Source organism: Pelophylax lessonae, assembly GCF_965119305.1.
Source record: "Pelophylax lessonae genome assembly, chromosome: 8".
NCBI lineage: Eukaryota > Metazoa > Chordata > Amphibia > Anura > Ranidae > Pelophylax > Pelophylax lessonae.
The window spans coordinates 109,432,580-109,455,631 of record NC_138775.1 but is presented as its reverse complement, the minus strand read 5'-3'; the positions used below and the strand labels follow the sequence as shown (position 1 = coordinate 109,455,631).

The 23,052-nt window shown below is 44.8% G+C and overlaps 1 protein-coding gene across 1 annotated transcript in view; it reads left to right on the top strand.

Annotated features, from left to right (window-relative positions):
- FAM83F (family with sequence similarity 83 member F) overlaps positions 1 to 22,270 on the top strand; it is a 239,017-nt gene extending 216,747 nt beyond the window's left edge. Inside the window, exon 5 of the mRNA XM_082265924.1 lies at positions 22,031 to 22,270. Within this exon, the coding sequence (XP_082122050.1) occupies positions 22,031 to 22,092 (62 nt within the window). The 3' untranslated portion in view covers positions 22,093 to 22,270. The remainder of the gene's footprint in view (positions 1 to 22,030) is intronic.
- Positions 22,271 to 23,052: the final 782 nt, after the last annotated feature.

Sequence of the window (23,052 nt, the reverse complement as noted above, 5' to 3'; positions counted from 1 at the left end):
TAGCACATGGACATACCCCCTACCTTATAAATAGACCTGACCTGGCGGCCATTTCACATTCTGCTTTTTGTTAGTGTAGGGAGAGGTTTGCTGTGTGCACCAGGGACAGATTGTCAGTGACACAAATCGCTCTTAAGGTCCACAAAAGTCCTTTTTAAGGGCTGGAATTTGGTATAGGTGTACTGTCTCTTTTGTCAGTGTAGGGAGAGGTTTGCTGTGTGCACCAGGGACAGATTGTCAGTGACACAAATCGCTCTGTTAAGGTCCACAAAAGTCCTTTTATGGACTGGTATTTGGTATAGGTGTTCTATTCTTTGGTGTGCAGTGCACTATATAGGGGTGTAATACACTTATAATATACTTTCTAATATAGAAAGCATATTATAGTGGATTTGTATTGTGCACTGTGCAGCATTTTGACTGGTGTGGTGAGCGTTTCTGCAGCAATACTACAACTACAAACAGTGACAAAAGCACTTTTAAAAAAGTATTATAACTTGTGTGATAGACCAGTGGCCCCCCTAAACGACAGATTGAAGCGGGGTGTTATCTGAGTATACTTATAAGTGTATTTGTGTCAAATACACTTATAAGTGTATTTGTGTCCTGCAAAAATATTGCCTCTTTTGCTGCGTTAACTCTGCTACACACAGTGCCAAACTTACTGGCCAATTTTTTGTACAACTGGTGTGATAAACCAGTGCCCCCCAAATACCACAGATTGAAGTAGGGTGTTATCTGAGTATACTTTTATAAGTGTATTTGTGTCCTGCAACAATATTGCCTCTTTTGCTGCGTTAACTCTGCTACACACAGTACCAAACTTACTGGCCAATTTATTGTACAACTTGTGTGATAGACCAGTGGCCCCCCAATACCACAGATTGAAGCGGTGTGTTATATACCTTGTTCCACATATACTGCGCTTCTCTAGAGACTTTTGACAGGCAGAGGAATAGGCAGGCCCTTACGCAGGGGTGGTAGGTGTAGGGCAGGATCAGTAGGCCGGAGCCAAAGTGTGACATTTCAGAAGTTGCGTTTGATTACGTCAAATGACGCACCAGACTTGGTTGAGTGGCTCACTCAGCCTTCCTCTTCTGCACCTTCCTCATCCTCTCTATCTGCACCCTCTTCACTCTCTGCTGTGTGCACCCCCAAAGACACCAGCACCACCATCACCACCATATACCCTCCGCTTGAGTCACTTGAATTATATTCTGATCCATCACAAGACATTTGCATTGCGCAGCCATTATTGGCATCGGATAAGAAGGAGGAGGTAGCAACAGCTGCCACTCAGCAGTCTGACGACAGTACCCAGATCAGCCCAAGGAGGTTGGTCCCCGCTTTTGCTGCCTACTCCGAGCTCTCTAATGTTAGTAGTGGGGAAGGTGACGTAGATGATGACGTGTCTATGGACGTCATGGTGGTGCCCACAAGAGAGGAAGAGGATGGGAATTCAGAGGGACAGACGAACCAGCAGATAGGGAGAAGAAGCAGGCAGAAGTTACATTGCACAGGAGGGACAAAGCAGACTGCTAATGTATCAGGAGCGAGCCATCAACCATGTACAGTCACATCTGGCACTCCCAGGACGCCAGCACATGGCTCCGCAGTGTGGGCTTTTTTTAATGTGTCCGCTGCTGACAATAGTGTTGCCATCTGCAGCCTTTGCAGTAAACCCATAAATCGCGGTAAGCCCAACATTCACCTAGGGACGACTGCCTTAAGAAGGCACCTGGACTCCCATCACCGTGCCCAGTGGGAGCAACGCCATCAGAACCCACAAAGCCACACTCCAGACTCTCGCCATCCAGCGTCTCATCCTTCTCCTCCCTCCTCACAATTGTCCTCCACTCCACCTTCCATCATGCCATCCTCACGTTGTTCTGGAAAAATGCAGGCTTCCGTGGCCCAAATGTTGGAGCGTAAAAAAAAAAATGATGATGCCGGATAACCCTCTTGCCCAACAGTTGACTGCTGGCTTGTCGGAATTGATAGCCCGCCAACTACTGCCATATCAACTGGTGGACTCGGAGGCCTTTCGGAAATTTGTGGTATTGGAACACCACAATGGAATGTCCCAGGCAGGAAATATTTCTTGCAGAAGGGCATTCCAGAGCTGTATGGCCATGTTCAGCTGCAAGTGAATGTATCTCTGGCACACAGTGTCGGTGCCAAGATGCATCTGACCACAGACACATGGTCTAGCAAACAACGGAAGGTATATAACTTTTACTGCCCACTGGGTGAACCTTCTGACGGCCGTCAAGCATGTAACCCGTGGCACCCGTGTAGATTTGGTTTTACCGACACTGATTGCATGCAGGCTTGCTTCTTCTTCTCCTCCTTCTACGCCATCCTCCCTCTCCTCCTCGGCTGACTCCTCCTTTTCCGCTGCTACCATCTCTTCCGCTGCGCCGCCCAAGATTCCCAGAACCTAATCCACATGCCAGGTGAGACATTGCCATGCTGTGCTGCGTCTGTTGTGCCTGGAAGCCAAGAGCCACACTGGTCCTGCACTCCTTTCAGCTTTGCGTTCACAGGCAGATCAGTGGCTGACATCACTCAATTTGACAGTTGGTAAAGTGGTGTGCGACAAAGGTGCCAATCTGCTGAGCACGCTGAAACATGGCAAAATTACACACATGCCATGCATGGCACATGTCCTGAACTTGGTCGTGCAGCGATTCGTTGCCAAATACCCTGGGTTCCAGGACGTCTTGCGGCAGACCAGGAAAATCTTGGGCCATTTCAGAAGATCTTACACAGCCATGGCTCGCCTTGCTGACATTCAGCGGTGACACAACCTGCCCATCAGGCATCTTATTTGTGACTGCCCGTCGCGATGGAACTCAACCTTGTATATGCTTGCTAGGCTGCTCCAGCAGAAACGTGCAGTTAACGACTACCTGCACGAACCCTGCGGCAGGACAGGTTCTGGGGAACTTGTTTTTTTTCACCTCGCCAGTGCCTGCTCATGCGCGATGCATGCAGACTTCTGCAGCCATTTGATGAGATAACCAAACTGGTCAGTCGCGGCCAGGGCACCATCAGTGATATTGTACCTTATGCCTTCTTTCTGGAGCGTGCATTGTGTTGTGTCATTGATCAAGCTGTCGAGGAGCAGGAAGATGAGGAAGATCGCAATGTTGAATGAATTCCCAGGGGGTGCTACTCCATCTGAGACAAGTCAACAACAGGAGTCTGAAGAGGAGTCAGAGGAGGTAGGTGCCGGGGGGGGATGAGGAGGAGCAAGAAGAGCATGCTTTAAACCTTTCATTGATCCCTGGTGTTGTCCGTGGATGGGGGGAGGAGAACGAGGACGACATTATCCTGGATGATGAGCTGGAGCCAGGCCACTACACCGCTTCCAGTTTAGAGCGAATGGGGGCCTTCATACTCCAGTGTTTTAAGGGGGCCCCCCGTATAAAAAGAATAAAGGGCAATGACTAGTACTGGGTGGCAACGTATTTAGAGCCCTGGTACAAACAAAAAATGGCAGAAATGTTACCATCATCACAGAGGGTGGTCAGAATACAGCACTTCCAGGCCTTGCTTCGAGAAATGCTGCATTCTGCTTTTGCGTGCGCTGGCAGAGGAATTTCCACTCACAGAGAAACAGTTGTGGGTAGCAATCCAACAGCGCTTGCAAGAAGAGGGCGGTTTGAAGATATGTTGGTCACTTCAGCTATGAAATCATTCTTTCAGCCGACCCATCGACAGCTGTACTCCGATCCAGCATCAGGGAACGGCTAGACTGACAGGTGTCCGATTACATCGGGTTAACGGCCGATGTGGACGCTCTGAGGAGTGATGAACCCCTGGACTACTGGGTGGGCAGGCTTGACCTCTGGCCAGAGCTTGCACAATTTGCAATGGAGCTGTTGGCTTGCCCCCCTTCCAGTGCCCTGTCCGAAAGGACGTTCAGCACAGCAGGGGGGATCGTGACTGATAAGCGCACTTGCCTAGCTCATGACAGTGTTGACTACCTCACATTTATAAAAAATTAATGAGGCATGGATCTCTGAGGAATTCAACACATGTGAACAGTAGACCATGTTTGATTACAATTCCTCATGACAGGCCACAAATATCCGCCAGACCGCCATCCACCCACCAAAATTCATGGTCCTTGTCTTCGGTAAATACAGCAGCATAAAAGGCATTTCATGTCCATTGAATGCCTAATTTTTGGGGCCTTTCATGGCCGACAATATTTTTTTCTGTCAATGCCTAATGTACCTCCAGCCACAGACTACAACATTCTTAGCTGTCAGGTAAACACATGTGGGCTAATTTTTAGGGCCTGTACTGTCCAACACTTACTTCTGTATCCTGTGAATGCCTAATGTACCTTCAGCCACGGAATACAACGTTCTTAGCTGTCAGGTAAACCCACGTGGGCTAATTTTTGGGGCTTGTACTGGCCCACACTTACTTCTGTATCCTGTGAATGCCTAATGTACCATCAGCCACAGAATACAACGTTCTTAGCTGTCAGGTAAATGCATGTGGGCTAATTTTTGGTTCCTGGAATGGGCGACACTTACTTCTGTATCCTGTGAATGCCTGATGTACCTTCAGCCACAGAATACAACGTTCTTAGCTGTCAGGTAAACGCATATGGGCTCATTTTTGGGGCCTGGAATGGCCGACACTTACTTTTGTATCCTGTGAATGCCTAATGTACCTTCAGACACAGAATACAACGTTCTTAGCTGTCTGGTAAATGCATGTGGGCTAATTTTTGGGGCCTGGAATGGGCGACACTTACTTCTGTATCCTGTGAATGCCTAATGTCCCTTTAGCCACAGAATACAACATTCTTAGCTGTCAGGTAAACGCATGTGGGCTAATTTTTGGGGCCTGGAATGGGCGACGCTTACTCCTTAATCCTCTGAATGCCTAATGTACCTTCAGCCACAGAATACAACGTTCTTAGATGTCAGGTAAACGCATGTGGGCTAATTTTTGTGGCCTGTAATGGGCGACACTTACTTCTGTATCCTGTGAATGCCTAATGTACCTTCAGCCACAGAATACAACGTTCTTAGCTGTCAGGTAAACGCATGTGGGCTAAGTTTTGGGGCCTGTAATGGGCGACACTTACTTCTGTATCCTGTGAATGCCTAATGTACCTTCAGCCACAGAATACAAGTTCTTAGCTGTCAGGTAAACGCATGTGGGCTAATTTTTGGGGCCTGGAATGGGCGACACTTCTGTATCCTGTGAATGCCTAATGTACATTCAGCCACAGAATACAACGTTCTTAGCTATCAGGTAAACGCATTTGGGCTAATTTTTGGGACCTGTACTGACCGACACTTACTTCTGTATCCTGTGAATGCCTAATGTACCTTCAGCCACAGAATACAATGTTCTTAGCTGTCAGGTACACGCATGTGGGCTAATTTTTGGGGCCTGTACTGGCCGACACTTACTTCTTTATCCTGTGAATGCCTAATGTACTTTCAGCCACAGAATACAACATTCTTAGCTGTCAGGTAAACACATGTGGGCTAATTTTTGGGGCCTGTAATGGGCGACACTTGCTTCTGTATCCTGCGAATGCCTAATGTACCTTCAGCCACAGAATACAACGTTCTTAGCTGTCAGGTAAACGCATGTGGGCTAATTTTTGGGGCCTGTACTGGCTGACGCTTACTTCTGTATCCTGTGAATGCCTAATGTACCTTCAGCAACCGAATACAACGTTCTTAGCTGTCAGGTAAACGCATGTGGGCTAATTTTTGGGGCCTGTACTGGCCGACACTTACTTCTTTATCCTGTGAATGCCTAATTTTTCAGACTGGAATTGAAAATCAATGGGTCTGTAAACATTTGTGGAAGTGATGCGGACCCATTTTACAGACGTGTGAATGGACCATATATGTATTTGACATGTATTTACCGGCTGCTGTCAGTTCTGGCTGATTTAGGAAAAAGAAAATACATTTTTTTGCTGTAAAAAAAAAAAAATAATTTTTAGGGCAACGTTTCCAATGGCAATACTTCTGTTATGACAGTGTCCATGTGGTGGGACTATTTGTGCACAGCTAATAAGTATTTTGTGGCTGCAAATATGACTTAAAGGTTTTTAAAGTTCGCCTCCCATTAAAGTCAATGGGGCCCACCGCAAACTTGCAGTTCGCGAACATTTGAGAAAGTTTGCGGCTAACGTTCACGAACCGCCCCGGCCGATGTTCGTCCATCACTACAGAAAAGTCCTTGATGAACTTCTTGTGGAAATTGACAAACCCCACAAACCACTGCACAGCTTTCTTAACTGTGGAGGCAGGCCAGTCAAACATTGTAGACACCTTGTGGGGATCCATGGCAATTCCATCTGAGATAATAAATCAAAAGAACTGGATGGTGAGTTTCTCAAATTCGCATTTCTCGGGTTTTGCGTAGAGTTGATGTTCTCTCAACTTGCTTAACACTCTTCTTGCATGGACCTGATGAACTTCTAGCGAAGCAGAGAAAACACGAATATCATCTAGATAGATGATAACAAACAAATCTAGAAAGTCCTGAAAGATATCATTAACATTTTAGGTAGCTGGTGTGTTAGTGCCCAAAGGGCATCACAAGATATTCAAAATATCCAAAACAAGACCTAAAGACCGTCTTCCATTCATCACCTTCCCTGATTCTGATCAAGGTATATGCTCCCCTCAAATCTAATTTGGAGAATACATGTGTTTCCCGTAGTCTCTGGAACAGTTCAGGAATGAGTGGATACCGATTCTTAATGATTAGTACACGGAGGGATATAAATGTACTGCACTTCTAGGTATTATCAGAACAACCTCTCTATAGGTATACCAGATAGGCACATAAATAAATCTCAATAAATAGCCAATATTAAAAGTTAAGAAAGCAGACACATAAATAATTCATACTATCCAATTAAAACACATCCGCTTAAATTATTCACTTTGTTTCAGGCTTTGTCTTTTAACAAGTGCAAGAGTGTAGACCAACTAATAGATTGTGCCAAAATAAGATCTATATATATATATAAGTGCATAAATACGACCAATTAAAATATCTGTGCAAATTATGAAGATTGTGCAGTCTATAAAGTATTATTAAAGTGCCAATAGTGCCAATGATGCGTGCTCAGTGTATACTAAATTAAATAAATATAAGTATAAGTATATCATTCCAGTGTAAACATATACTGTAATTAGACATTTGTGCATAGAATTCCATAAATAGTGAATCTATATGAAGCAAAGTTTTTCTCAGGTATAGTCCTTAGCTATATATGATAACTTCCTCCACCTCCAATAAATGTCGAAATGATATGTGCTCTTCAGTGACTCCAACTAAATGTGTGCTAACTTCTCACCTCCAGCCACATATGACTGAGCATATGGGTTTTTATTGTTAGGGTTGCCTCTATTCCTCCTTCCTGTCTGTGTTCTCCAGTGTGTATTACATGGATACTGCAGGTGGAGTGGTCTCTCCTGTGTATTCAGTTTGCTCTCTCCAGGAACCTTTCAATGCTCGTTTGTGTCCCTCCCTTTGGCTCAGGAATTATATACAAGAGAGGGCCATCATGGTGTAGTATTTAAACACAATTTTATTGACCACGTGGGAAAGTGCAATAATTGTCTGGCAGAGGGTCGGGAGCAGAGAGGCCTCCCTTTCAGACTCCATCACTGGCTGACTGGTACAATCACGTACCTGAAAGGAGACTATAATGATGAGGTCGGCCTCTTTTGTATTTCCAACCCAGGACCCACTGAGAGTGAAACAGAGAGTGCCGAGGGAACATGAGTGCCTGTAGGTGTAGACCCGGGGACTTGCAATGGGAGATGAGATTCTGAGGAGACAGGAGAACCATAAGATCAGGAACAGTAGCCGTACACCGTAGCTCAGCTAAGGTTAAAGAAGCACTCCACTTGCACTGCAGGAATGGAGGGTGTGGCAGGTCTGAGCTTTCAGCAGCCTTGCAGCAGGAACGGACAGTGGGTCGAAGAACTGTGGTCGCTTACAGCCAGGCAGACACTCGAACAAGTCGGGAAGCCAGGATCAAAGACAGGAGTCACAAGATAGCCAGGGTCATAACAGGTGGGCAGCGAGGTACCGAATCAGGAGCAGAGCCAAAGTTGGGATCGAGCTGGGTCAGAAATAACAACAGGATAAGCAGGATCTGAGATCAGGTCAGGAGTAAGCAGAGTCAGCAACTGATGAAACACACTGGAAGTACACAGGACACAGGGAACAGCGGAAGACCAGTCAGCATAAGAGCACAGACAGAGGCATCCTTAAATAGTCTGTCCATAATACATCATGCGTGTGCCTGTTCTCATGTATGCATTCCTGCACGCATTCCTGATAGCCCTTCTACGAAGATTTGTGCATGCATGCGCATTTCTGTTAGCCAGACGTCTCACAGGAATTCCCTGACAGAGCCGAGGATCCAGATCCTACAGCCTTCACAGAGCACCTACGGCGCTCCTCCCTCAAGTGCCATGTGCCATTTTGCCCTTATTTTGCAGTGGAAAGGGTGCATAGGATGTCACCTGTGTGGACCCGCAGGGTGCCCTGCCACGCACCTTCAATTTCAGCTGATTAATTTTCGGGACCGAGATCTGGCACTATGTGAAGCGAGCTATGCTTTCAAAATACGAGGCTAATCCTTTTCATGGATTACTCCGTGGAGACTTAAAGGCTACGCAGAACATTCAATCACGTCAAAGCTCAACTTCGCACCCAGGGGCTCAAATAAAGCATGCTGTTCCCAGCTCATTTGTGTGTAGTGGATGGTGATTCTACCAGTTACTTTACCTCCCCTAAGGATGCCTCACAGTGGCTTGAGTGCACGGTAAATATGTCTTCATGCTTGACCCCCTTCTTTCAGTCTTCCTTCCCCTTGGCTGTGCCTTTCTGGTCCCCCTCCCATGTCAGATCCTTTACTTAATGTGTTGCATGCCCTTTATCCACTCATCTGACTATGGCTATTCATGTTGCCTGCACTATCCTCTGGGCTTGTTGGGGATGGAGATTTGGTGCACCCTCCTTGGTATCGTGCCCTTGCCTTCTTAGCTGCACTATGTGGATGTATCCTATTTTTCTTCTCCATATCTGTAGCCGCGCCAAGTTTACCCCTACCCTCTAATACAGATCAGGAGGGGTTCCAAGACCTAGTGGCTGCTTTCCCTACGGAGCTGGTGGAAATGCTATTGAAGAAACTTCTTCTACACTCCTTTTGCATCTTATTTGCCTCTGCCATACCGAGGAACTCTGTATGGCCCCAGCGCACTTACAATGGTAAAGGGGCCTTCATAAGGATGTCTGGGGGAGTTGCTCTAAGGTACTGGACCTTGTGTCTATACTATTCCCTGTTACACATGCTTTCTACTTTGCTCTTTCCCTGATCAGCTGACAAGGGGAGTGAAGAAAGTTTCTTCATGGATATAGCTTGTTAAATGTAACCAAGTTTGTGCCCCTGGCTTATGCTGGGTGTTTAATATATTTTTCATGTATAGTAGATCTATTCCTTTTTTACAGGTGTACTAGTCTGCCTGCAGACTAAACCGATTGAACTGAATAGACTTGTGCTTACTGTTCGCTATCTTTTCCAAATTGCTCCCATAGGTGATTCTCCTACTGTGTTTGGGTTTTGTTCATTTTTTTGGTTTTAGGGACTAAGCACTCCTAGTTTATTATGGATGTGTGGGGTGGGATGGAGCAGGATTACATGTTTATATGTTTTTTGTTGAATATTGTGCAATGCAGTGGTCTTCCTCTTTGGGTGTATGGGTTGCCTCTTGTACCGGATGATAGTTGGGTGATGGGCAGGACTATCCTTGGTTTATTTACAATGGGTGATGTACCCCTCCCTCCGGGTCATAAGGACTATTTCTCCCCTGGTATTTTTGAATTTTGAATTTTATTTTCTACTTTGGGCCCCATAACATTCATCTCATAGAACATCGGTGGTTTTAGTGAGAAGGTTAAGTGCTCTTTGGACTTTGCATATCTCAAAAAATACAGTTCTCATATCTGTATACTTCAGGAGACTCATCTGGTGGGTAGTAGGGTCCTAACTCTTAAAAAACACCATGGGTAGGGCATTACTACCATACCGAATTTGGATATGCCTGAGGGGTTAGTGTAGTCATCCACAAGTCTTGCTTATGATCATCTGGATGTCGAAATTGACCCGGAAGGAAGGTATGTGTTAATACATGCTGTTTTTGGTACAACTGAAATGCTATATCTTGGTCTCTATGTACCCCCCCCTCCCCCTGCTGACCGTGCTTTCACCTGTCACTCCACTTCCCATAACACGCTTGCCCGTATTGATCGGATTTACACTAGTGGTAGTCTGCTAAGGTCCAAGAGGTCACCATGCTCCCACGATGCATATCTGATCGTGCACCTATATTGTGCTGTTTACAAACTCGACACCCCCTTTAGGGAGACTATGGCGATGATCTCGCTATTGGGTCTCAGATGCAACAGTTGAGTTTGAAATGTTCAAGCTGATATCTGAGCATTGGTCAGTAAATGATGGTTCTACCCCTCCAGAAAGTGTACGGGATGCCTTTAAGGTATACATCAGGGAGTGCTATTAATCCTCTATTTCCCAAGCCTATCAGGATGCTGCACTTACTCTAGCAGAGGTTGAGACCAAGACACAAATGCTTGAATCCCAATATGTTGTTACCTCTAACTTGGTCACATATCAGGATATGCAGGTGGCCTATCTTGAGGTGATGCTCCTCCAAATGGCGGAAGCAAAAAAGCAACAACTGGCCTGAGCGCAGCGCATCTTTGAGCAGGGGGAGAAAACGGGGAGACTCTTGGCATGGCTATCTAAAGAACAGCTGCCTGCAGCTAGTATAGCTTGTATACGGGATGATAATGGGGCTTGTATAGTTGACCCGGTTGCTAGTACCTTATACTCTACTTGCTCTACTTACTCGGTTGCTAGTACCTATACTACCTTTTAAACTAGATAACATTTCCTACTCTCCCCCCCTTGCCTTGTGAGCGTATGGATAGGCCAATTACTTTGGAGGTGCAGCAGTCAGTACCCTACATTCTGGAAAGACTCCTTTGGCTCAGACAATTATTGTGTTAGTCCCTAAGCCAGGAAAAGACCCAGAGCTGTGTATATCATACTGTCCTATTTCTTTACTTCCGTGGACACTAAGATTCTGGCTAAGGGAGCTGGTTTTCAAAGTTTGTGGTATGCAGAAAGTCAGAAAGAGTGGGCAATGGTCTAATCTAAACTGCATGCCACTTTGCGATACTGGTTGCCAACTCAATAATAGATGCAGGATAAAAAATAATCTATTCTACTATATGAGTGAGGAGCTGATAAAATGTAAAATCCTTCACAGTGGGGTGCAATATATTAGATATCATTTTTTAGTTGCCGATATTTTGCCGATCACCTATCGGTATCGCCCGATATTGGCCGATATTTTCACACATGTAAAAATTACCCAAAAAACACAAAATTCGACACAAATCTCTTAATAAACATGTTAATCTTTATTTATTAACATTTTTAACATTAAGTGCTTATTCTTCACACCTTAACTGCATAAAAAACTGATATGTAAACTTAAATTGCAGGGACATTTGCTTTGCATTTCACATCATCTGATTGTGCATTAATGCATAATAAAGTGCTGCAGTGGTGGACACTGCAATATCTTACTGCAGTGCAGTCAGTGCAAAACAGCTAGAAAAAAAGCTAGGCAACAACAACAGCTACACAAAATACACATACACAGTGGATTGAATGGACTGGAGTCAGTGGAAGAGGACCACCTCTGCAGTAAGGCACTGACTGCAACTAATGCAGTGCAGTCAGTGCAAAACTGCTAGAAAAAAAGGTAGGCAACAACAACAGCTACACAATATACACCATGACCACACATACACAGTGGATTGGATGGACCAGAGTCAGTGAAGGAGGACTACCTCTGCAGTAAGGCACTGACTGCAACTAATGCAGTGCAGTCAGTGCAAAACTACTAGAAAAAGAGCAAGGTGACAGCTACACATGTCACATTGGATTGGATTGGACTCTTAGCAGTAGGGCACTCACTGAAACTACAGCAGTCAGTGCAAAACTGCTAGAAAAAAAGGTAGGCAACAGCTAGACAGTGTATTGGAGTGGAATGGACACTACTCTTTTCAATACTCCCAGTTAAGTAGAACAATATTATAATGCAGAAAGCAGAACATTTCAGCATGTCCATAGTCACCTGTTAAAGGTCTTCTGTTTTGTTGAAACAATGCTGCAACTTCATAAACATGCTCAGGAGTGGAGGACAGAGGAGCAGAGAGAGAGAGAGAGAGGTATCTTCTAGCATGGGAAGCAAGTCTTTTGTAGCATGCCTCATTTTCTCTCCACCACTGAAGAGGGTGACTTCTTCTGTCAATTACGGCTTCTTTCAAATAGAGATGAAGTTCATCATCAAGGCTAATCATTGCAGATTCAGAAGAAATTGAATCCTCCGCATGAGGCCCCAATAAAACACTGAAAATGTCCTGATCAATTTGATGAAGATGAAGCAGATTCTATTCTGTTTGTTCTGTTCACCTCCATATCTTCTGTCAGCCATTGTTTCGCCTTAGCCAATACATCATCAGAAGAGAAAGCATTATTCTTGTATCGAGGATTCAAAAGACTTGCAAGCTCAACATTTTTAATCTCTTCATGCTTCTCAAAACATATATCAATCAAAGCTCTTTGGCTTGACAGACCATCATTTGAAAGTTGGAGGGTGTTGTGTGCCATGATGACACAGAGGTCTGATGTATCAGCAAGACTTATTCCTTTAGGCATGTTTGCTCCACTGTCTCGAAGTTGCGCAAGCATCACTTGATCTTTGTTGATTCCCCATTCTTCAAGCATGCCTAGAAACATTTCTCTACTGTACTCAGCTGTGTGGGATCCTTGCATCACTTTTGTATTCAATACAAATTGCCTTTTTGTCCATCCGCTGTCAATGAAGTGGCATGTAAGAATAAGTAGTGACTCAGACTCGGTTTGTGACCAGCAGTCCGTCGTGAATGAGAGTTAGTTGCCAGCATTCTCTGGTTGCAGCATAGCCTTTACTTTGTCAACTACCTTTTGGTGTAGCTTTGCCAGCATTTTGGTTCGATAATACTTCTCACTCTTCAGTGTGTAACTTGGCTCAAGGATGGACATCAACCGCTTAAATCCTGAGTCAGACACCATTGTAAATGGCTGATTATCAGTGACCATCATCTCTGTGATTACTCTGTCCAGCAGTTGGGATCTTCCATCAGAATCTAGACAATGACATCTGTTTTTTTTTCACAAACATATCTGGTATTGTTGCCTGGGAATGGGATAGTGGAGGAGGTATTGAATCAAAATCAAATTTATATTCATTTTGTTTTTTCTGTGCTGCATGATACAATTCAATATGATGAACTCTTAGATGGGCCCAAAGATTTGACGTATTTCGTTTTTTGCAGTTACTGATCCCATGCTTATGTTGTTTGTACATGTGTTGCACACTGCTGCTTTTCCTTGAGAAGGTTGAGACGAGAAATAGTCCCAGACCACACTTTTACTCTCTCTCTCCTCATCCATCTCCATTTCAATTTGAAAGACACAAAAAAGATTAAAGAAATTGCTTGCTGAAGCTGAAGTTGCTGCTGCTGCTGCTGCTGCTGCTGGCACTGGCACCCTGTTGTGGGTTGGTGCCTGACGCCTGGCAGTGTGGCTGGCTTGGTGTCAACCTGTTGTGGGTGGCTTGCTTGCCGGAACACTGTGGTGGCTGGCTGGCTTCACCCTGTTCTGGGTGGCTGGCTTGCAGGAACACTGTGGTGGCACTGGCTGGCTGGCTTGGTGACTGTGTCACCTTGCTATTGGTGGTTGGCTTTCAAGAAGAGTCTGTGGTGGCTGGTTGGCTGGCTTGGTGTCACCCTGTTATGGGTGGCTGGCTGGCTTGGTGACTGGTGTCACCTTGTTATTGGTGGCTGGCTTTTAGGAACAGTCTGTGGTGGCTGGTTGGATGGCTTGGTGTTACCCTGTTATGAGTGGCTGGCTTTCAGGAACAGTGTGGTGCCTGGTTAGCTTGCTTGGTGTCACCCTGTTATGGGTGGCTGGCTTGCAGGAACACTGGTGGCTGGCTGGATTGGTGTCACCCTGTTATGGGTGGCTGGCTTGCAAGAACACTGTGGTGGGTGCCTGGCCTGGTGTCACCCTGTTATGGGTGGCTGGTTTGCAGGAACACTGTGGTGAGTGGCTGGCTTGGTGTCACCCTGTTATGGGTGGCTGGCTTTCAGAAACAGTCTGTGGTGCCTGGTTGGCTTGCTTGGTGTCAACCTGTTATGGGTGGCTGGCTTGCAGGAACACTGTGGTGGCTCTGGCTCGCTGGCTTGGTGACTGTTGTCACCTTGTTATTGGTGATGAAAAAAAGTGATCACAATAGTGATAACTATAGCGCTTGCAGTGTCCCCTAGTGGGAGAAATTTAATTCACAATAGTGCTTAATATTGATAAATAGTGATAGTATCAAATAAATAATTAATTAAATACACTGATAAATAGACAATTAATAAATAAGTGGATAAATAAATAAACCACTGGTTATTATAGTCCTTCACAGTGTGCAGTGAAAAAAACTTTCAAATTGGTAAAAAATTAAATAAATCATGCAGTCCAAACACAATTAATATAATAATAAAGTGCTAGTGCTCCTTGCTGGATTCCTTAGTGCTTCCTTCACCGTGAGTAAATAAATGAAATGCCCACTCACCGAAAGCTGTGGGTTTTATATGTCATATGACACTAAAACCGTCTGTGCTTATTAAGAGATCCTGCCCAGATCGAATAGATCTCCCTGGGTCTTTACAGCCACTACGGGTATTTCTTCTACCTCGGGTAGTCTCCTCCAGCCACGATCCCAGCCTTGGAATGTGCCCTTCCTGCAAAGTCCCCCCTCTTGCTCCTCTCTCTCCCCTTTCGCTGGTTTGTCCCCATGGATCTGTTTGCGTTGATTCGCATCCTGGCCATGCATTGGCTCCGCAGGAGCGACATGCATTTTGGTGGGCAGGCTGCGGGTTCCTGCGGGCGGGAGATGGACGTTGATGTCCATCGGTTCATGCTTTTTTGGATGGTTTTTTTTATTACCCATCCGCCACAAAGTTTTAAAAATTTTGATGATCTTTGTTATTATCTTAACCTCAGTTCGTTGCTGGTTTTTTACAAAAGGTACAGAAAAAAGAAAGTAATTTATACAGATCTATGCAATGCTCGTTCTTTCACAATTCAAGTTTGACGGGCCAAAAACACTTGTGCCTTGGCCTAGACGAGGCCCAGACGAGGGTCCGCTTGCCGGGTTGTAACTCTGATTTTTTCCACATTAAAAGAGGCACCAGGCAGGGGTGTCCCCTTTCCCCCCTGCTTTTTGCCTTGGCCATTGAACCTTTGGCATGTGCCATTAGAACCAATAATAGGATAAAGGGCTACTGTAAAGGTGACAGGGAATATAAACTTAGTTTATATGCAGTTGACGTTTTATTATTTTTAGCTGATCCACATTTGTCTTTACCACAGTTACTGGTGGAATTGGAAGACTTTCGTTCTATGTCAGGTTTAGGTGTGAATATATCCAAATGTTCCTTGATGCCTTTGAACATGCCTTATTGGATGCAAACATCCATCAGGGAAAGCTTTTCCTTTTCGTGGTGCACAAAATCATTTAGATACCTAGGGGTCCAGATTACTCCCCATTATGATTCCCTATATTTGTCCAACTTTCCTCCCATCTTTAAAAAACTGTGTGCCCTCCTTAAGACATGGTCCTCATACTATATATAATTTCTGGGCAGAATCGTGGCGCAAAAAATGGTCATTCTCCCTAAGATACTCTTCCTCTTCAGAGCCCTTCCCATTAATGTGCCCAAATCTCACATTGTTACTTTTCAGCGTGAATTATCCAAATTTATATGGAATGGGAGGAGGCCCCGGTGTAATAAACATGTTCTTTATGCCCCTCAATTATTGGGTGGTCTGGGCCTCACTGACCTATGGTCTTATTACCTGGCTGCAAAATTTGTGCAATTGACTCAATGGTACTCTGAAGAGACAGACATACCTTGGCTAACATTTGAGAATGATTCATTCGCCCCCCACTTTCTGCAAGCCACTTTATGGAGCAAATTAGTTGCCCCGAGACACATTACCCAATCCAATAAGATTATTAGACACTTATATCAGCTATGGTTGAAGCATGGAGATGCATATGGGCTGATTTCCCAGGTCCCCCCCTTAGCCTCGTTTCTAGCCTGCATAGACAAAATTCCCCCCCTATACTCCATTTGAAAACATATGTTGCTCCTTCCCCTGGGGTAAGGGCTTAATTTCATTATTATATAACCACTTCAGCAGTTTCTCCGTACCTGACAAACATAAGTATATGACTAAGTGGGAGGAGGACTTGGGGTGCACATTTTCGGTCCTTGAATGGCGGGGTATGTTGGGTAATGTACGCAAGTGCACACGCTCTAATGCTAGTAGGGAATCTCCTCTTAAATTGTTTACAAGGTGGTATTTGACTCCTTCCCAGATACATACTTTCTACGACTCGGTATCTCCCCTTTGCTTCAGAGGTTGCGCAGAGGAGGGCACCTTTCTACACCTTTTTTGAAATTGTAGTCACCTACAACCCATTTGGGATAGGGTTAAGCAGTTGCTTCCGTCCATAGCTGACCCAGGTGTTACCCTTTCCCCAAAAATGTGCCTTCTCTACTCACGTGTCCCCGGGGTTCCTGTTCAGAGTTCTAGACTATTTCACACCTTGATGTCCTCCATTCAGTGGATGATTGCCCTAAATTGGAGATCTGATACTCTCTTATGGTCTCAGGTCTTATCCAGAATGGAGAGCATCAAGCTCTCAGAGAAGGTATTCCATTCCCTGCACCGTTCTATGCCAGTTTATTATGCTAAATGGGATCCTTCGGATCTTGCCATTCAATAGATTTGGTTGGGACTTTTATGCTATGTGGTTTGATATGTGGTTTATGTACTCTATATCTGCTCTCCAGCATGGCTAACCTGGATGACATGTTTGAAGTTATGTATAATCTGCTCCATTGTAATATGAAGACCCATGTGGGAGGAGCATCAGTCCTTTTTGGTCTCTATTTCTTCATTATCTGCTCCTGTATATTGCATTGCATTTGTTACGATCTGTATTTTTTTATTTGCTTGTATATGACTTTCTAATAAAATCTTTTGTAAACAAAAAAAAAAAAAAAAAAAAGGAGGGGTGGAAGTGTCCCCAAAATTGGCAAGCAAAGGGAATGTGCCAGGGCAGTGGATAAAATAAATCACATAGATGTGATGAGTGGTGAAATAAGGTGTGCCCCAAGTGAAAGAGGGGGCAAAAGAAGGAAAATCCTGGTACAATAATAAGAAAATAAAGTGTAACAAATTATAATATCAAAATAACAAAATGACAAGACGGTGCATATTCCCCTTTGATGCTGTTGAGGAGACTTACTCTTGATACATACCACGCTTGTTACCCCTGTAGGGGTACCATTTTCTGGTGAGTGCGCAATTCACTAGGGGGACACAGGATTCATCTGCACGCGTCACCTCCAAAAAATTTCCACTTTAACCTGTGAAAGCTTGGGATTGGACGGTTGTCATCTTCTCCAAATTATGAACTTTTTATTTTTACGCGGACTCACCTACCTAGCCTCTTTCTTTTGATCTGACACTTACCACTTTAGGAGTGTCATTGGACTTCACCTGCTTGTCATTTTGTTAGTTTGATATTATAATTTGTTACACTTTATTGTCTTATTATTGTACCAGGATTTTCCTTCTTTTGCCCCCTCTTTCACTTGGGGCACACCTTATTATTTCACCACTCATCACATCTATGTGATTTATTGTATCCACTGCCCTGGCACATTCCCTTTGCTTGCCAATTTTGGGGACACTTCCACCCCCTCCTTCTTTTTATGGAGCGCTGTCACTTTAATTTATTATCGCACCTCTTTGGTAGCACACTGTCACTTTATATTGCAACCGCACTTATCACAGTTGCACTTTATTAAATTATTCATTTGTGGGATATTTGCTGCACTTTACTAATTTATTAATTTGTGGGTTATTTATATATGATATTCATTTGATTGTGCATTTTCATTTATTGCACTTCTTTCATGTTTATATTGCATTCAGTTTTTATTATTGCATTTAGCACTTTATTATCGTAATATACCATTTTTTGGAACAATATTAGTACATGTTATTTATATCCACTTTTCTACATTTATTTATTTACACAAGATCACTGTGGCAGCGCCAAGTACCTTCCTTTTCACTACCTTGTTATTGGTGGCTGGCTTTCAGGAACAGTCTGTGGTGGCTGGTTGGATGGCTTGGTGTCACCCTGTTATGAGTGGCTGGCTTTCAGGAACAGTGTGGTGCCTGGTTGGCTTGCTTGGTGTCACCCTGTTATGGGTGGCTGGCTTGCAGGAACACTGTGGTGAGTGGCTGGCTTGGTGTCACCCTGTTATGGGTGGCTGGCTTGCAGGAACACTGTGGTAGCTGGCTGGCTCAGTGTCACCCTGTTATGGGTGGCTGGCTTGCAGGAAACATAGAAACATAGAATGTGTCGGCAGATAAGAACCATTTGGCCCATCTAGTCTGCCCAATATATCTGAATCCTATGAATAGTCCCTGGCCCTATCTTATATGAAGGATAGCCTTATGCCTATCCCATGCATGTTTAAACTCCTTCACTGTATTTGCAGCTACCACTTCTGCAGGAAGGTTATTCCATGCATCCACTACCCTCTCAGTAAAGTAATACTTCCTCATTTTACTTTTAAACCTTTGCCCCTCTAGTTTAAAACGGTGTCCTCTTGTGGTAGTTTTTCTTCTTTTAAATATGCTCTCCTCCTTTACCGAGTTGATTCCCTTTATGTATTTAAAAGTTTCTATCATATCCCCTCTGTCTCTTCTTTCTTCCAAGCTATACATGTTAAGGTCCTTTAACCTTTCCTGGTAAGTTTTTTCCTGCAATCCATGTACTAGTTTAGTAGCTCTTCTCTGAACTCTCTCTAGAGTATCTATATCCTTCTGGAGATATGGCCTCCAGTACAGCGCACAATACTCCAAGTGAGGTCTCACCAGTGTTCTGTACAGCGGCATAAGCACTTCTCTCTTTCTACTGCTTATACCTCTCCCTATACATCCAAGCATTCTGCTGGCATTTCGTGCTGCTCTATTACATTGTCTTCCCACCTTTAAGTCTTCTGAAATAATTACTCCTAAATCCCTTTCCTCAGATACTGAGGTCAGGACTGTGTCAAATATTCTATATTCTGCCCTTGGGTTTTTACGCCCCAGGTGCATTATCTTGCACTTATCACAGGAACACTGTGGTGAATGGCTGGCTTGGTGTCATCCTGTTATGGGTGGCTGGCTTTCAGGAACAATCTGTGGTGCCTGGTTGGCTTGCTTGGTGTCACCCTGTTATGGGTGGCTGGCTTGCAGGGACACTGTGGTGGCTGGCTTGCTTGGTGTCACCCTGTTATGGGTAGCTGGCTTGCAGGAACACTGTGGTGGGTGCCTGGATTGGTGTCACCCTGTTATGGGTGGCTGGCTTGCAGGAACACTGTGGTGAGTGGCTGGCTTGGTGTCATCCTGTTATGGGTGGCTGGCTTTCAGGAATAATCTGTGGTGCCTGGTTGGCTTGCTTGGTGTCACCCTGTTATGGATGGCTGGCTTGCAGGGACACTGTGGTGGCTGGCTGGATTGGTGTCACCCTGTTATGGGTGGCTGACTTGCAGGAACACTGTGGTGGGTGCCTGGATTGGTGTCACCCTGTTATGGGTGGCCGGCTTGCAGGAACACTGTGGTGAGTGGCTGGCTTTGTGTCACCCTGTTATGGGTGGCTGGCTTTCAGGAACAGTTTGTGGTGCCTGGTTGGCTTGCTTGGTGTCACCCTGTTGTGGGTGGCTGGCTTGCAGGAACACTGTGGTGGTTGGCTTGCTTGGTGTCACCCTGTTATGGCTGGCTGGTTTACAGGAACACTGTGGTGGGTGGCTTGTTTGCTAGAACACTGTGGTGGGGGGGCTGGCTTGGGGTCATCCTGTTGTGTGGGTGGCTGGCTTGGTGTCACTCACTCACCCTGGCCTGTGGCAGGTAGCTGGCTTGCTGGAACACTGGTCACGGTGGCGGGTGGTTGGCTTGGTGTCATCTGGGTGGCTGGTTGCTTGCTCGCTGGGCTGGCACCCTGTTGTGGTGGGTGGCTGAGGCCAGGGCCTGTGAGTGGATGGATGGCTGGCAGCATGACTGGAACGGACTGCAGCTGGCTGTAACACGAGGCTGTGTGAGCCGTAGGAGGCGGTCTTAAGTGCAGCGCGCAGTGAAATGGCGTCACGTATGGGCCGCGCAGGCGTGGGAGGCGGTGTTAGAAGGCATAATGTGTGCGCGCAACATACAGAATGACGTCATGAAAATATCGGCAATATCGGTAAATGAAAAGGCCGATTCTGATATATCGGGGAAGTGCATATCTGCCCCCGATAATTGATAATAGTTGATCTCTACAATATATGCCACACATCTACTAGTTGAAAGGAGTGTAATTATTAACATACAGTATAACACTAATTGTGGATACCGGTAGATCTATTTTCCCCTTTGAACAATCTAGCGTCGGGTCCATCACAAGAATAAAGTCCCCTCTACTATAGCTTTGCTTTACTTGTTCTAGTTTAGTCATAATTCTTTGAAATGTTGATTTCTGACCTTTAGTGGTTAAGTATATATTGATTGTAAAAATAATTATATAACGTAAATGATCTGTGACAAATTGCAGCTGAATCACTGAAAAACAAAAGTGAAATCTTTATAAAACATTCATATATACAATGTATCTATCCAAAAGTAAACATAAAAAAAAGTCCAAAAGAAATGGAATCCTCCAGTGATAATCAGTCAATCCAAAACGAATTAATAATCTTGCCACCTCTGTGTGTATTAATCAACGGAGAAAGTGCTCAAATAATACACCACCAGTAATTGTAACTCACCTCCAATTTAGCCTCCTGGTTTACCAGGGAGTCAAAGTACGCTGTTCCCCCCTTAGGGATAACGGGACTCTGTATGGATGGATGGATGTCCCTGGATATATCAGGATATATCAGGATCCCACTTTTTCCTCATTCAAGTGTTAGCATAGTAATTGGCCAAATAAACCCAAAAAAAAAACATCTAGTGCTTTCTGTAAAAGCGTATTTATTAAAACAAAAAGTATAAAAGAGGCTCACTCACATTGAGCAGCACTAAGCCGTGCCAGCTGTATCAAGTGGGGTCCCAACTGAAGAAGTCTTTTGAAGACACAATGCATCTGGAGGCAGGAGCTGACATCTGACTTTTACCCACAACCATCAGCAAACTGACGTCTGCGAGCCAGTGGATTTTAGCTACGGCTGGCACTAAGGTGCTGCTCACTTTTGTTGCCAGTGGTTTAGAAATGAATGGCTGTGTGCTGAGTTATTTTGAGGGGACAGCAAATTAACACTGTTATTCTGGCTGTACACTCACTACTTATTGTAGCAAAGTGTCATTTTTTTAGTGTTGTTGCATGAAAAGAAAAAATAAAATAATTACAAAAAATGTGAGGGGTGTACTCACTTTTGTGAGATGCTGTATATATAAAAAAACGTTTTAGGATATTGAATTGCGCTGATTAAGATATATTATATTATTATACTACTTCTGGTGACCCTGGTGTCACACTGGGATTCCCTCATGTTGGAGGGATTTCTTTTCACTTCCTGTTTTGGCTATGGGACAGGAAGTAAAGGGAAATCTCCTCTATTGGACACAGATGGCAAAGAAAACTGACAGGAGTTATAAACCTCCCTTAATGTATCCGAAATCCGGTAAAAAATAGTTTTGCCTTTTAGTTACATGTCACTGGTATGACAGTGATATTTATTACTTCTAACATTCTCTTTATCCATTTCTCTCCAACAGGTAGCACCAGTCCAGTTTCTACCGGGAGTGAGAAGATTAAAAAAAAGTGTGCTGTGTCCTAAAGGAAGATCCTAAAATAATGTTTAGAACTTTAGAGACAATACAATATTTATTCTAAACTGGAAATGGACCTACATTGTGCCACTGTTTGTCACAAGAAAACAGAATCTCAGGGATCGAGAACAATTAGGATATTACATATAAGAATCTTACAGGTTCCTCCACCATATTGTATGGGGAAAAAAACATGATCAGAATGTGCCATTTCCTGTCTGCAAGATAATAACTAATTGATATAGCAGAGAATGCTTAAAGCCACAGAGAACACAGATGGAAATAAAATCTCAGTAGAGGTTTTTCTAACCCTACCACAATCTGTCCAAAAAATTAGAAATGGTACAGAATATGTCAAAGGCTGCAGGCATGGTACAGGAGGACATGTCAGAGGCTGCGGACATGGTACAGGAGATGCAGAGGCTGCGGGCATGGTACAGGAGATGCAGAGGCTACAGGCATGATACAGGAGGACATGTCAGAGGCTGTGGACATGGTACAGGAGATGTCAGAGGCTTGCGGACATGGTACAGGAGATGCAGGGGCTGCGGACATGGTACAGGAGATGCAGGGGCTGCGGACATGGTACAGGAGATGCAGGGGCTGCGGACATGGTACAGGAGATGCAGGGCCTGCGGGCATGGTACAGGAGATGCAGGGCCTGCGGGCATGGTAGCATGGTACAGGAGGAGGCAGCTGGCATGGTACAGGAGATGCAGAGGCTGCGAGCATGGTTCAGGAGATGCAGAGGCCGTGGTCATAGTGCAGGGGCTGCGAACATGGTGCAGGGGCTGCGGGCATGGTGCAGGAGATGCAGAGGCTGCAGGCATGGTACAGGAGATGCAGAGGCTGCAGGCATGGTGCAGGAGATGCAGAGGCTGTGGGCATGGTACAGGAGTTGTCAGAGGCTACGGGCATGGTACAGGAGATGCAGGGGCTGCAGGCAGGTTACAGGAGATGCAGGGGCT